At 50.2% G+C, this 14,157-nt stretch overlaps 1 protein-coding gene across 2 annotated transcripts in view; it reads right to left on the reverse strand.

Moving 5' to 3' along the window:
- Positions 1 to 14,157, reverse strand: part of CSK (C-terminal Src kinase) — a 109,123-nt gene that overhangs the window by 21,638 nt on the left and 73,328 nt on the right. For both annotated transcript variants that reach the window (XM_060260397.1, XM_060260396.1), the window contains exons 2-5: positions 8,059 to 8,136; positions 6,970 to 7,083; positions 3,914 to 4,026; positions 1,905 to 2,124 (exon numbers count right to left, since the gene is read on the reverse strand). In XM_060260397.1, coding sequence (XP_060116380.1) covers positions 1,905 to 2,124; positions 3,914 to 4,026; positions 6,970 to 7,083; positions 8,059 to 8,073 — 462 coding nt within the window. In that variant the 5' untranslated portion in view covers positions 8,074 to 8,136. The remainder of the gene's footprint in view (positions 1 to 1,904; positions 2,125 to 3,913; positions 4,027 to 6,969; positions 7,084 to 8,058; positions 8,137 to 14,157) is intronic.

The raw sequence follows: 14,157 nt of genomic DNA on the forward strand, positions 1-14,157 counted from the left end.
CTGGGGATTGAACCTGGGACCTTCTGCTTAACAAGCAGATGCTCTACCCCTGAGCCACCGTCCCTCCCCTTTTAACTTCAACCCATTGGCTTATGCGTCTGTCACTAAAATAGCCTTATTTTAATAACAAACACTTAAAAAAAACTCCATCGTTGTTGAAAAATTCACTAATAATAATAATAATAATAGTAACAATAATAGTAACAACAACAACAACAACAACAATAATAATAATACGTTGTTTCAGGGTCCCTCCTGGATTAGGGGCCCTGAAATTTAACCTTCATTAGTTTCCTAGTAGATCTACCCCCTGGGTGAAGGATCATGACGACGGCGTAGAGAAACCTAACAAGGGCCTATCCAGACACTCCAAGAGCCCCCGGGGCTATGTGACTTGGAAGAGGTGTCTGCAGACCAGCAGGTGTGCAGCTCACCGAGAGAATCGATAAGGAGGGGAAAGAGCAAACAAAGAAACAGCTGGGAGATCTGGAAGGAAGCTTTTTTTCCCTGTATACAAATGCAGGCTTGGGTTGTCAGGGAAGAAGCTTAATTAGACAGCATTTGAGCAGCAGAACGGAGGCATGCAGGGAACAGGGCTATGGCTGAGTGGCAAAGTGCGTGCTTTGGAGAGATAAGATCCTGAGTCCAGTTCCCGGCATCTCCGCTCAGAAAGGCCTCAGAGTGAGGAAAAAGCCTTCGCCAGAGATCCAAAAGAAGTAAAAAAATATACTGTTGCAGGGGTGGCCAAACTGTGGCTTGGGAGCCATGTGTGTTTCATCCTGGACCATACTAGAGCCTCACATCTGCCTTCTAGCTATCAGCTGACAGCATCACTCAAGGTTCTGTCTCAGTTTTATCCCCACAACAAAGAAAAAACGTGAGAGAAGACGCACAAGAGTATTTGGAAGCAGAACAGAGATTCAAACCCAGGTCTCTCCACTCTGAGTCCAATCCGCTAACCAGGGGTGGAATTCTAGCAGGAGCTCCTTTGCATATTAGGCCACACCCTCCTAATGTAGCCAATCCTCCAAGAGCTTACAAAAAAAGAGCCTTGTAAGCTCTTGGAGGGTTGGCTCCATCAGGGGTGTGTGGCCTAATATGCAAAGGAGCCCCTGCTAGAATTCTATCTCTGGATCCTGTGCTAAGAGCCCTATAAGCTCTTGGAGGGTTGGCTCCATCAGGGGTGTGTGGCCTAATATGCAAAGGAGCTCCTGCTAGAATTCTATCCCTGGACCCTGTACTAAGAGCCCTGTAAGCTCTTGGAGGATTGGCTCCATCAGGGGTGTGTGGCCTAATATGCAAAGGAGCTCCTGCTAGAATTCTATCCCTGGACCCTGTACTAAGAGCCCTGTAAGCTCTTGGAGGATTGGCTCCATCAGGGGTGTGTGGCCTAATATGCAAAGGAGCCCCTGCTAGAATTCTATTCCTGGACCCTGTACTAAGAGCCCTGTAAGCTCTTGGAGGGTTGGCTCCATCAGGGGTGTGTGGCCTAATATGCAAAGGAGCCCCTGCTAGAATTCTATTCCTGGACCCTGTACTAAGAGCCCTGTAAGCTCTTGGAGGATTGGCTACATCAGGGGTGTGTGGCCTAATATGCAAAGGAGCCCCTGATAGAATTCTATCTCTGGATCCTGTACTAAGAGCCCTGTAAGCTCTTGGAGGGTTGTCTCCATCAGGGGTGTGTGGCCTAATATGCAAAGGAGCCCCTGCTAGAATTCTATCCCTGGACCCTGTACTAAGAGCCCTGTAAGCTCTTGGAGGGTTGGCTCCATCAGGGGTGTGTGGCCTAATATGCAAAGGAGCCCCTGCTAGAATTCCACCCCTGCCCCTAACCATTATGACATGCCGGATACCACCACTTGTCCCTCGAAGGGTATCCCAGGGAGGACGCTGCTTCGCCTCACCTCCACCAGCTGCATGAGGTTCTCGAAATACACCTCCTCGTCGATGCTGAGCTTGCTCGATGAGTACATGATGCGGTAGTGCTCCACCTTCCCATCGCAACTGACGCAGAGGGTGTAGTCGCCCGGGTAGTTGGTGCTCTCGCGCACCAGGAAGAGGCCCGTCTCGGGGGGATACAGCAGCCGTTCGGCCTGCTCGCGGGTGATCTTCCCGTGGAACCAGCTGTCCAAAAGAGAGGCCGAATTGCATGAGAAGAAAAGAACAGAGACAAAGAGTTGGGCTACTACATTTTGGCCCTGCAAGGTAGGCCTGTGTGGCCAACCCTGAATACTGGGGGAAACCGAAGTTCGGGAGGTTGTCCCAGCAAGCTCAGTTCTTTATTTATACCAGGGGTGTCAAACTCATTTGTTATGAGGGCCAGATCTGACATAAATGAACCCTTGTCGGGCTGGGCATGTGTGTCACAAAATGTAATGCCAGCAAGCGAAGATACAAACTTTATAAAGGACACAGAGGTGCTTTTTCTTTTTTTTTTAAAGGTGCTTGTATCTCTCCAGTGGGATTGAGGGGACTGGGCAAAGGAAACTCTGGCTCCTTCCATCTTTCTTTCCCCAGGGGACCAGGAGGGGGAGGAGCCTCAGCCAACAGAAGGAAGAGAGGCTTGGCTCAATAGTTCTGCTGTGTGACTGAGAAAGCCTGGCAAAGCAAGCTCTCCCTCTCCTCTCTTCCTCCCTAAGGGAGGAGCCTCAGCCAACGGAGAAAGTAGAGGCTTTGCTCTGTAGCTCTTGTATGATTCAGCAAGCCTGGCAAAGCAAGCTGTGATGCAGAAGGAAGCAAGAGAGAGGGAGAACAAAGTAGATTTGCTCCGGGACCTGATGGGAGCCCTTCGGGGGCCTCATCCGGCCCCTGAGCTGCATGTTTGACACAACTGAATGATAACCTGCTCCCCACCCCCCGTGGTAGAGAACCAAAGTCATTTATCACATCGTTCTTTCCCTCCTGTATTTTATCCTCACAAGAACCCTACCTTGCAGAGAGAACGACTGTTCCAACGTCACCCACAGCAGAGTGGGAATTCAGACTTGGTCCTCATAGATCCTAATCTGACACTCTTAACGGAGGGGTCCCCAATCTTTCTGAGCCTGCGGGCACCTTTTGAATTCTGACACCACGTGGTCAGTGCAGCCACAAAATGGCTGCTGCAAAAGGCGGAGCCAGACATAAAACAAGTGTTGCGGCTCGCTTTCAGTCACACAGTGAAGATCTCTGAGGAGAGGCCCAAGGTGCTATGCTGAAAACTAGGCATCTCTATCTCAAAAAGAGACAGACAAGAGCCCTGTGGCGCAGCTGCAGTACTGCAGTCCTAAACTCTGCTCACGACCTGAGTTCGATCCCTGGCGGAAGCTGGTTTTTCAGGTAGCCGGCTGGAGGTTGACTCAGCCTTCCATCCTTCCGAGGTCGGTAAAATGAGTCCCCAGCTTGCTGGGGGGAATATGTAGATGACTGGGGAAGGCAATGGCAAACCACCCCGTAAAAAGTCTGCAGTGAAAACGTGAAAGCAACGTCACCCCGGAATCAGAAACGACTGGTGCTTGCACAGGGGACTACCTTTACCTTTTTATCTTAAAAAAAAAAACAACAGCCCCTCCAGAGCCCCAGATTTTAAGAAAAAAATTGCACTGCCAATCAGATCTCCAATGTCCAATCAGAATCTTTGTTGGGCAAAAGCCTCACCTGGCACCGCCTATTTTTGAAAAAAGCACTGGCAGGCACCCACGGGCACAACGTTGGGGGCACTGCCCTAACCACTCCACCAGCCTGGCACCGCCTATTTTTGAAAAAAGCACTGGCAGGCACCCACGGGCACAACGTTGGGGGCACTGCCCTAACCACTCCACCAGCCTTGCCCGCTAACCCTTCCCTCCAAGCCCAGAGTTCATTCAACCCACCCACATCATATCGGAGTCGGCCATGATGCCACCAGCCGGCTTCCCATCCCATTCATACTCACGGCATGAGGCTGAGCTTGATGCCGGCTTTCACCCCTTCCCGCTTCTGCACGTAGTTCGCTGGAATGATCCCTTCACGGCCCACCTTGTTTTTCGCTTTGTACCAATTGGGATCCTGGCAGGGGAAAAGCAGACGTCAGCGGCTTCCAGTGAGCGGCAAACGCTCTCGGCTAAAAGCACCAGCCGGAAGAGGAGAATTTTTAAAAATTTAAAATATTTATTAGCTGCCTCTTTTTTGGTCATCATGTCAGCTTCCTTACAATGGCCGCTTTAGTTACCAAGGCAACAGGCGTGCAGAGGTGGTTTGCCGTTGCCTGCCTCTGCAGAGCAACCCTGGACTTCCTCGGTGGTCTCCCATCCAAGGATTAACCAGGGGTGAGCCTGCTTAGCTTCTGAGATCTGATGAGATCGGGCTAACCAGGGTTACCCATGTCAGGGCAGACGGAGAGAGAGAGAAAGTCTTTGGGGAGAGAGAGAAAAATTCTCCTTAGTCAACTCTCTCAACCCAATCATTAAAAACCATTTCATACATTTACAGTTAGAATCATAGAATCATGGAAGGGACCTCCAGGGTCATCTAGCCCAGCCCCCTGCACTAAGTCCCAGACTCTTTGGCTTTTCCTCGTAGGGAATGCGCGCCAACTCCCTCGCCATCTTGGTCACCCTTCTCTGTACTTTTCCCGCCTCTGCAATGTCCTTTTGGAGATAACGGTGACCAGAACTGTACACAGTGTTCCAAACGAGGCCGCACCATAGATTGTATCTGCCTTGAATTTGTCTGCTGATAGACAAATACATAGAGGCAGGGGTCGTTTTGTAGAAAAATAGGTGGTGGAGCTCATCCAGGGATTGTTATACAGCTGCACCTACTATTCAATGGACAAGGAGGGGGAATTCTCAGAAGGAGGAGGAGGAGGAACTCTCAGAAAGGTTCAGGAGCTGCGGTCCTGTGAGCTCCTGCTGAATCTGAAGCCTGCATAGAGGATAGGTTTATCAGCAGCCATGAAGGGTGAACGAAATCTCCATCTTAAAAGGCAGTGTACCTCACAGTACCTTTCAAAGGGGGCATGAAAAAGGCTATGGGAGTCCTACCCCCCGGAGGGACTTCAGGAGAGATTTGATTGGTCAAATGCTGGCCTATCTGGATCTTTGGGATGATTTGGCCAGACACTTTTTCTCTAGTCTCAGAGCTATAATTTGGATTCCTAAACCTGATGATGCTCTCCTTGGGGTTTGCCCCAGTGACTTACTTTTGAAAGAGGTTTAAATAATAGCTCAGAGTAATTAAAAACAGATCGTTTCCCTGTCCCTTTTCAGGCCGCTAGGGAGAGTCAACAGAAGCGGAAAGGCAGACCAGAGAACCCCTAAATCAGGGGTGTCAAACTCCTTTGTTATGAGGGCTGGATATGACCTAAATGAGACTTTGTCGAGCTGGGCCATGTGTGTACCTATTTAAGATTAGGTAGTAGAGATAGAAACATTTTAAAGGATGCAGACAAACACGATTAAAGATTTCTTTTAAAAAAAACTTAATATAAAACATGCTTAAAACATTAGTACCTAGTCTTAAAGGTGCTTTCTTTGTATCTCTCCCATGGGATCCAGGGAACTGGGCAAAGGAAGCTCTGGCTCTTTCCCTCCCTCCCCAGGGGACCAGGAGGGGGAGGAGCCTCAGCCAATAGAAGAAAGAGAGGCTTGGCTCAGTAGCTCTGCTGGGTGATTGAGAGCCTGGCAAAGCAAGCTCTGCTTTCCCCCTTCCTTCCCAAGGCAGGAGCCTCAACCAATGGAGAAAACAGAGGTTTTGCTCTGTAGCTCCTGTGCGATTGAGCAAGCCTTGCAAAGCAAGCTGAGATGCAGAAGGAAGCAAGAGAGAGGGAGAAGGAAGCAGACAAGAGCCAGTTGCTCAGGGGCCTGAATTGGCTCCCAGGCCGCATGTTTGACACCCTTGCCCTAAATACTGCCAATACCAGTGGGCATTCTCAAACATCATCTTGTGGAAGACCTTCTTTTAGAACCCTCTATTTCAATACTTCAATCTTCTTAGGAAAAAGGGAATCATATCTCTACTCCATCCTGGCCTGGCGTCTCCAGAAAGCTGCCCAAACCAGGAGAATTCTGCCTTTCTCCCCACTTGCTTGAGCCTGTGGGCATCCTGGAAAGGTGGGCAAAAACCTTGCCTGGCTCTGCCCACTTTCTAAAAACACTAGGCGATTGCCAGGAAAGGCACTGGCAGCTGCCATGGTGACCACAAGCATCCTGTGGGGCACTCTTGCCCTAGTGCAGGGGTGTTGAACTCTTTTGTTAGGAGGGCCGGATCTGACATAAATGAGACCTTGTTGGGCTGGGCCGTGTCGGGTTGGGCCAGGCCATGAGTGCACCTATTTAAGATTAGGGAGCAGAGATATAAACTTCATAAAGGAAAATAAAATATATATTTTAAAAAAAACTTAGAACATGTTTAAAACGTTAGCATTCATTGGTCTTAAAGGTGCTTTCTTTGCATCTCTCCCCTGGGATCCAGGGAACTGGGCGAAGGAAGCTCTGGCTCTTTCCTTGCTTCTTTTCCCAGGGGACCAGGATGGAGAGAAGTCTCAGCCAATGGAAGGAAGAGAGGCTTGGCTCAGTAGCTTTGCTGCGTGACTGAGAGAGCTTGGCAAAGCAAGCTCTCCCTCCCCCACTTCTTCCCCAAGGGAGGAGCCTCAGCCAATGGAGAAAATAGAGGTTTTGCGCTGTAGCTCCTGTGCAACTGAGCAAGCCTGGCAAAGCACGTTGCGATGCAGAAGAAAGCAAGAGAGAGGCAGAAGGAAGCAGATGACAGCCAGTTGCTTGGGGGCCTGATAGGGGCCCTCTAGGGGCCTGAAACGCCCCCGAGCCGCAGGTTTGACACCCTTGCCCTAGAAAAAACAACAGGAGGAAGGAGGCCCTCAAAGAGGGTGGCTCTGGATCGGAAGCGATTCCACAAGGTTTGCTCAGAGCTAACTTGACGGATGCACCCTCCCCTTGCCTTCCACCCCCCTCCAGAACTGGAGATGAGAACGGTCCATGAGGGACCGGTTACCTTGGTGACAGAGATGATGGTGAGGACGTCTCCTTTGCTGAACGGAAGGTCTTGATCGGCGGTGCCGTGGAAGTTGTACTTGGCAATACATTCTGTACCAGATGGCCAGACGGCCTGGTGGGGGAGAAAGGGGGAGGGGGGGGGGAGAAACACAGTTTTGGCTGAACTGTTATGTATCCGTCAGGCAATACTGTAGGTACGGGAAGGGAGCACAGAAGGTAGAGGAAGCAGAATAGGATAGCTTGCTTGGATCCAGGGCTTTTTTTTGTAGGAGCTCCTTTGCATATTAGGCCGCACCCATCCCTGATGTAGCCAATCCTCTTGGAGCTTATAGTAGGCCCTGTAAGCTCTTGGAGGATTGGCTACATCAGGGGTGTGTGGTCTAATATGCAAAGGAGTTCCTGCTACAAAAAAAGCCCTGCTCGGGTCTCTCGAGGTGGGAAGACTAACGCGGCCAGCATGTCCCCTGGCGGCTAGCGGGAACTTTGTGAGCTAAGACCTGGTTTTGAATTTTTCCTGTGTTTGTGCGAAGGTGATGCAGACACGGCCCAGACCCGTGTCTGCAGTGGCTCTCCAGAATCTCAGGATCATGCTCAAAGTGAGTGAGATGCTCAAACTGGAGACGCCAAGAATTGAACCTGGCAACATGTTGCGTTCACAGCATTTCCCGCCTTAAGATAGAAGACGACAATATTGGAGTTATACCCCACCCTTTACTCTGACTCTCAGAGTGGCTTACAATCTCCTTTACCTTCCTTCCGCACAACAGACACCCTGTGAGGTAGGTGGGCCTGAGAGAGCTCTCCCAGAACCTATCCTTTCAAGGATAGCTCCTGCAAGAGCTCTGGCTGACCCAAGGCCATTCCAGCAGCTGTAATTGGAGGAGTGGGGAATCAAACCCAGATCTCCCAGATAAGAGTCCGCACACTTCACCACTACACCAAACCGGCTCTCACCAAACTGGCAAGGACTGCATTTGATAGCAGGTGGGTCTCCCTTCCATATTCACTGTCCCCATGCAAAAGGCAGAGCTCTAGCTTTTCAGGGGCCCGCTCTATCCCACAATCCCCTCTAGCCTTTGGTCCTTACCTGCATTCCTGACATTTTCTCAGGGGGTTCCGGGGACTGGATCTCACAAGAAGGACACGTCACTTGGTACCATGAGACCTAGGGCGAGAAAGGGAGATGGCAAGATCAACATCCCGTTTCCTGCGGCGTTCACACAAGCCTTTGGGCATGCAAGGGCATTGTCTCTCCAAAGATCATGAGCAAGGAAGCAAATCAAAGCATTAAAAAAACAACCACCACCTTTCTCTTTGCAGCTTTACAATCCAGCATGGTCCTGAGTTAAACAGACCCGTTTCTTTCCATAACCACTCACAGAATGTATTGGTGTGTGGGTGTGTATTAAACCCGAGATTTAGAGGTAAGAGAAAAGAAGTAGTAAATTGCACTGTGCAGATGGTTTTGCTTTATTTATATCTGCTGTAGTCCCCCTTTCTCACTGGGACTCAAGGAGAAATACACAGAACACGTCAGTACAACTGAGAGGCGGGACCAGTGTTCCCTCGAAGCTTAGTGTGAGCTAGCTCAGTTTTTCAGCCTCCAGCTCACACGTTTTTGTCTTCGCTCACGAAAAATACCCCCCGAGGAAACTGATTTATGCAGGAGCTCACAAACTTGAATGCCAGTAGCTCACAGAGTAGAATTCTTGCTCACAAAGACTCCACAGCTTAGAGGAATATTGGATGGGACGTTCAAGAAACAGCAAGTTGTAGCAGTTATATCCAGGGCTTTTATTGTAGCAGAAGCTCCTCTGCATATTAGGCCACACATCCCTGATGTAGCCAATCCTCCAAGAGCTTGCAGGGCTCAGTACAGGGCCTACTGTAAGCTCCAGGAGGACTGCCTACATCAGGGGTGTGTGGCCTAATATGCAAAGGAGTTCCTGGTTATATTCTATCTAGCCCGAGACTTGTTCCTCAGCTCTCTGAGGTTTCAGGTAGAGAAAGGCCTTTCTTCAGCTCTTCTGCCTGGGGAAGCCTCGTATCTGGATGCGCTGAGGATCGAACCTGCGACTTTCTGCGTGCCACTCAGGACTCTTTTTCTAGCAGGAGCTCCTCTGCATATTAGGCCACGGCCTCCTGATGTAGCCAATCCTCCAAGAGCTTAGAGGGCTCTTAGTACAGGGCCTACTGTAAGCTTCAGGAGGATTGGCTATATCCGGGGGGCGTGGCCTAATATGCAGAGGAGCTCCTGCTAGAAAAAGAGCCCTGGCCACTCCCCCTGAGACAACAACCTTTAGCTGCACAGCAAACAAACTCGCACCCGGTTGTTGTCCTTGCTCTTTTCCCTTCTGCCCCTGCCACCCAGCAGGCAAACAGACCACCCGCGCAGTGCCCCCTCCCCAAGCCACAATGTCTCCCCTTTGGAGGGAAAAAAATCCTTTTCAGCGCTCCTCTTTTGTGCAAAACCCTCGGCGGCATGCTTCTGAACCTCTCCCCCGACATCTGCTTAATTTTACAGCATCCGGAGGAACGGATGGATGGCCGTCTTTGGGAAGCGCCGTGACTCCATTAGAGGTTCATTGATTAGGACGGAAAGCTTTCAAAGAACGATTGTTATCGGAGGCCGGCCGCGCTGGGCAGCTGCGTCTCGGAAAGAGCCGGGCTGGGCTCTTGAAAAAAGAAGAAGCAGCGACGGCTGCATCAAGGCCAGGGTCCAACACAACAGGGAAAATATCTCCCTGTGAAGCGCCAAGCTGCATTTACGGGAAGGACGCAAACTGTGTTAGAGATGCTCCCACTGGAGAGCTGTCCCACAGCGTGTCGAACGTGCCTAACTCCACCCCCGCCCTTCTTCCTATTAAAGAAGGTTCTATCCAAGGGTCTTCCGGCCCAGATCCACCAGGAACAAGTCTTCTACTGCAGAACTTCAACTCGGCCAGAATGGTGGAGTGGTTAGAGCTGGGGTAGCCAAACGGTGGCTCTGGAGCCACGTGTGACTCTTTCACACATATTGTGTGGCTCTCAAAGCCCCCACCGCCCCATCGGCTGGCTTGGAAAAGGCATTTCTCTCTTTAAACCACTTCTCAGAGCCATCCAGTTGGTGGCTTGGAGAAGGCATTTAAAGTTAAAGTTGTTTTCTTTCCATCTCTCCCTCCCTCCCTCCTCCTATCGATTTGCCTTCCTTCCTTCCAATTTGGTGTACTGGTTAAGTGTTTGGACTCTTATCAGGGAGAACCGGGTTGGATTCCCCACTCCTTCACTTGCACCTGCTGGAATGGCCTTGGGTCAGCCACGGTTCTCACAGAGCTGTCCTTGAAAGAGGAGCTGCTGTGAGAGCCCTCTCAACGCCACCTACCTCGCAGGGTGTCTGTTGTGGGGGAGGGGTAAAGGAAATTGTGAATGCTCTGAGATTCTGAGTATAGGGCGGGAGATAAATCCAGTACCACCACCTCCTCCTCCTCCTTTCCTTGCTGCTCTCAAACATCTGACATTAATGTCTTGCGACTCTCAAAATCTGACATCTATTCTATGTGGCTCTTAAGGTAGGCAAGTTTGGCCGGCCCACCGCTGGGTTAGAGTGTGGGCTGGAACCTGAGAAATCCAGATCTGAACCCCCGCTCATCCCCCGGAAGCTCTCCGGGTGACTCTGGGCCAGTCTATCGGCCCGATCTTTCTATCAGCCATGTGGCCAGAAGGACGAGTGCCATTTTGCATTCTCTACCAGGAAGCTGGATTCTAGGTGGGGCCAGGGAATGCATCCTCTGAAAGAAAATGACCCAGCCCTACTGCTGAAATGATAAGAGGTCTGGATGTAATTGGTGCCTGGGCAGGATCCCTCTAGGGAATCCTTGGCTGCTTCCCCATGGAAGAAAGGCAATAAAATAAATAAATCATGAGAAGTTAATAGTCCCTTTCTCCATGCAGACATTCGCAGAAAGGCTGCCGTCTGTAATGCGAAAAAGCAAGCCTAGAGAAAGACTGATGTATTCATCTCTAGCAGGGTAGCGTGCTTAAAACTCAGTATCGGTTACACCAGAATTTCTCTTTTTTAAAGAAAAACACACACACAGGGGTTTTTTGAGCAGAAATGCACAGGAACGCAGTTCTGGCTGGCTTCATGTCGGGGGGTGGGGTGGCCTAATGTGCAAATTAGTTCTTGTGGGGCCTTTTCTACAAAAAAAAACACCCCATGTGGAAGAATGGTGACATCAGGGGTGTGGCCTAATATGCAAATGAGTTCCCGCTGGGCTTTTTCTACAAAAAAGCCTTAAACATACATACCTGCATGCATACATATATACATGCATACAAGGAGCCATGTTGGATCAGGCCAATGGCCCATCCAGTCCAAAAAAACCCACAAGTGTCATGTGTGTGTGTGTGTGTGTGTGTGTGTGTGTAGACATAAGAACTTCTAAACTCAAGTTCACTTTCTGGGACTTTCCTCTTTCAAAGGGAAGAGGAGGGCAACCAAGATGATTTGGGGGGCTGGAGTCCCTTCCCTAGGAGGAGAGGCTGAAGAGTTTGGAGCTTTTCATTTTGAAAAGAGATAACTAAGGGGGGGGGATGTTAGAGAGGGTTATACCATTATGTGTGGGTGGGGAGAGCAAAGAGAAATTTTTCTCCTTCTCCCAAAAGACTAGAATTCAGGGGCATCCAATGAAGCTGATGGTGACAGAGGGGAACCTCCACATTGAGGGGCACTAAGCCTCTGAATCCCAGAGCCAGGAGGCAACACCAAGGGAAGGCCTTGGCCTCTGTGCCCTGTTGTTGGCCCTCCAAAAGAACTGGTTGGCCACTGTGTGAGCAGGAGGCTGGACTAGATGGACCACTGGTCTGACCCAGCAGGGCTCTTCTAATGTTCTTGTGAAGGCCTTGGCCTCTCTGCTTGGTTATTGGCCTTCCAGAAGAACTGGCTGGCCACTGTGTGAGACAGGATGCCGGACTAGATGGACCACTGGTCTGATCCAGCAGGGCTCTTCTGATGTTCTTGTGAAGGCCTTGGCCTCTCTGCCTGGTTATTGGCCTTCCAGAAGAACTGGTTGGCCACTGCGTGAGACAGGATGCTGGACTAGATGGACCACTGGTCTGACCCAGCAGGGCTCTTCTAATGTTCTTGTGAAGGCCTTGGCCTCTCTGCCTGGTTATTGGCCTTCCAGAAGAACTGGCTGGCCACTGTGTGAGACAGGATGCCGGACTAGATGGACCACTGGTCTGACCCAGCAGGGCTCTTCTGATGTTCTTGTGAAGGCCTTGGCCTCTCTGCCTGGTTATTGGCCTTCCAGAAGAACTGGTTGGCCACTGCGTGAGACAGGATGCTGGACTAGATGGACCACTGGTCTGACCCAGCAGGGTTCTTCTGATGTTCTTGTGAAGGCCTGGGCCTCTCTGCCTGGTTATTGGCCTTCCAGAAGAACTGGTTGGTCACTGTGTGAGACAGGATACCGGACTAGATGGACCACTGGTCTGACCCAGCAGGGCTCTTCTGATGTTCTTATACCACTGTCCACTCCCCCAAAATAACACACAAGAATCACACTTCCGTTCACACAGGTTTCAACTTGATATTTTGAAATTTACTAAACCTGTTTATGAAATCTACTGCATTCCACAGAAGCAGCCTGCATTTTGTGGTTGTTTTGCACATTATCTTATCGACTTTCCATTTATTTTATTTACTTTCCATTTATATCCCGCCCATTCCAAGCGGACTCAGGGCGGCTAACAATCATATAAAAACCAACATCTCAGTTTCAAATATAAAACAATAAGACAGTCAATTATAACTTAAAACAATTTAAAACAAAGCATTGGTGCTATACAGAGTATACAATTTATCTGTTGGTGGTCCTTCTGGTGGAGTTGCCCGGTAGCATAAAAGCGGCAGCCTTCTCCCCTAGTTGTTATGGACCTGTTTAAAATATTCAGTTTTACAAGCTCTGCGGAACTGGGAGAGATCCCGCAGAGCTCTTATGGCCTCAGGGAGCTCATTCCACAGCACTGGTGCTGCCACGGAGAAGGCCCTGGCTCGTGTAACGCCTCCCTTGGTCCGGAGATGGATAATAGATTTTTAGTTCCTGAATTCAGTGCTCTCTGGGAAACATATGGAGAGAGGTGGTCCCTTAGATAGACAGGTCCTCGGCCATATAGGGCTTTAAAGGTCAATACCAGCACTTTGAAACGGACTCGGAACACAATAGGCAGCCAGTGCAGCTCTTTCACCACTGGTTGAATGCGCTCCCATCTCGGGAGTCCCATTAACAACCGTGCTGCAGCATTCTGCACTAGTCAAGGGCAGCCCCATGTAGAGGGCATTACAGTAGTCTATCCTCGAGGTGACCGTAACGTGGATCACCACTGCTAAGTCGCAGTGCTCCAGAAAAGGGGCCAACTGTTGTAGACGCAGCAGATGGAAAAAGGCAGACATGACAGTGGTTGCTACCTGGGCCTCCGTAGACGAGGAGGACTCCAGGAGCACTCCCAGGGTCTTGAACTTCGGGGCCGAAATTAGTGGCCCCCCATCAAAAGCAGGTAAGGGGATCTCCCTTCCTGGGCCACGGCAGTTCAGGTATAGAACCTCCGTCTTCGTCGGATCTAAAGAAAAGTTTTCAGCCTCAAGACTCGAGTCTGCAGTGTCTCTGAAATATGATTTCAGAGTGATTTCATTTCATGTCGCATTAGGGAGAGACCAAACGGACCCTGCGATCCCGACTCCCCAAGCCTCTTCTGCTGCTCTGCAATCTTGTCCTCGTGATGTGCCCAAGAGAGAGAGAGATCTTACCTGTACTAGGGTCCCCACTCACATGAAGAAGAAGAAATTGGATTTATACCCCGCCCTTTACTCTGAATCTCAGAGCAGTCACAATCTCCTTTACCTCCCCTCCCCACAACAGACACCCTGTGAGGTGGGTGGGGCTGAGAGAGCTCTCCCAGAAGCTACCCTTTCAAGGACAACTCCTTCCAGATCTATGGCTGACCTAAGGCCATTCCAGCAGCTGCAAGTGGAGGAGTGGGGAATCAAACCCCGTTCTCCCAGATAAGAGTCCATGCACTAAACCACTACACCAAACTGGCTCTCTGGCTCTTTTGAGAGCAACCAGGACAAATTAAAAACGACCAAAGCACTTCCACTGAACTGGGTAAGCAGACTTCAATTTTTGCCCCCAAGAACCCCGAACAT

This window comes from Heteronotia binoei, chromosome 19 (genome assembly GCF_032191835.1).
Source record: "Heteronotia binoei isolate CCM8104 ecotype False Entrance Well chromosome 19, APGP_CSIRO_Hbin_v1, whole genome shotgun sequence".
Classification (NCBI taxonomy): Eukaryota; Metazoa; Chordata; class Lepidosauria; order Squamata; family Gekkonidae; genus Heteronotia; species Heteronotia binoei.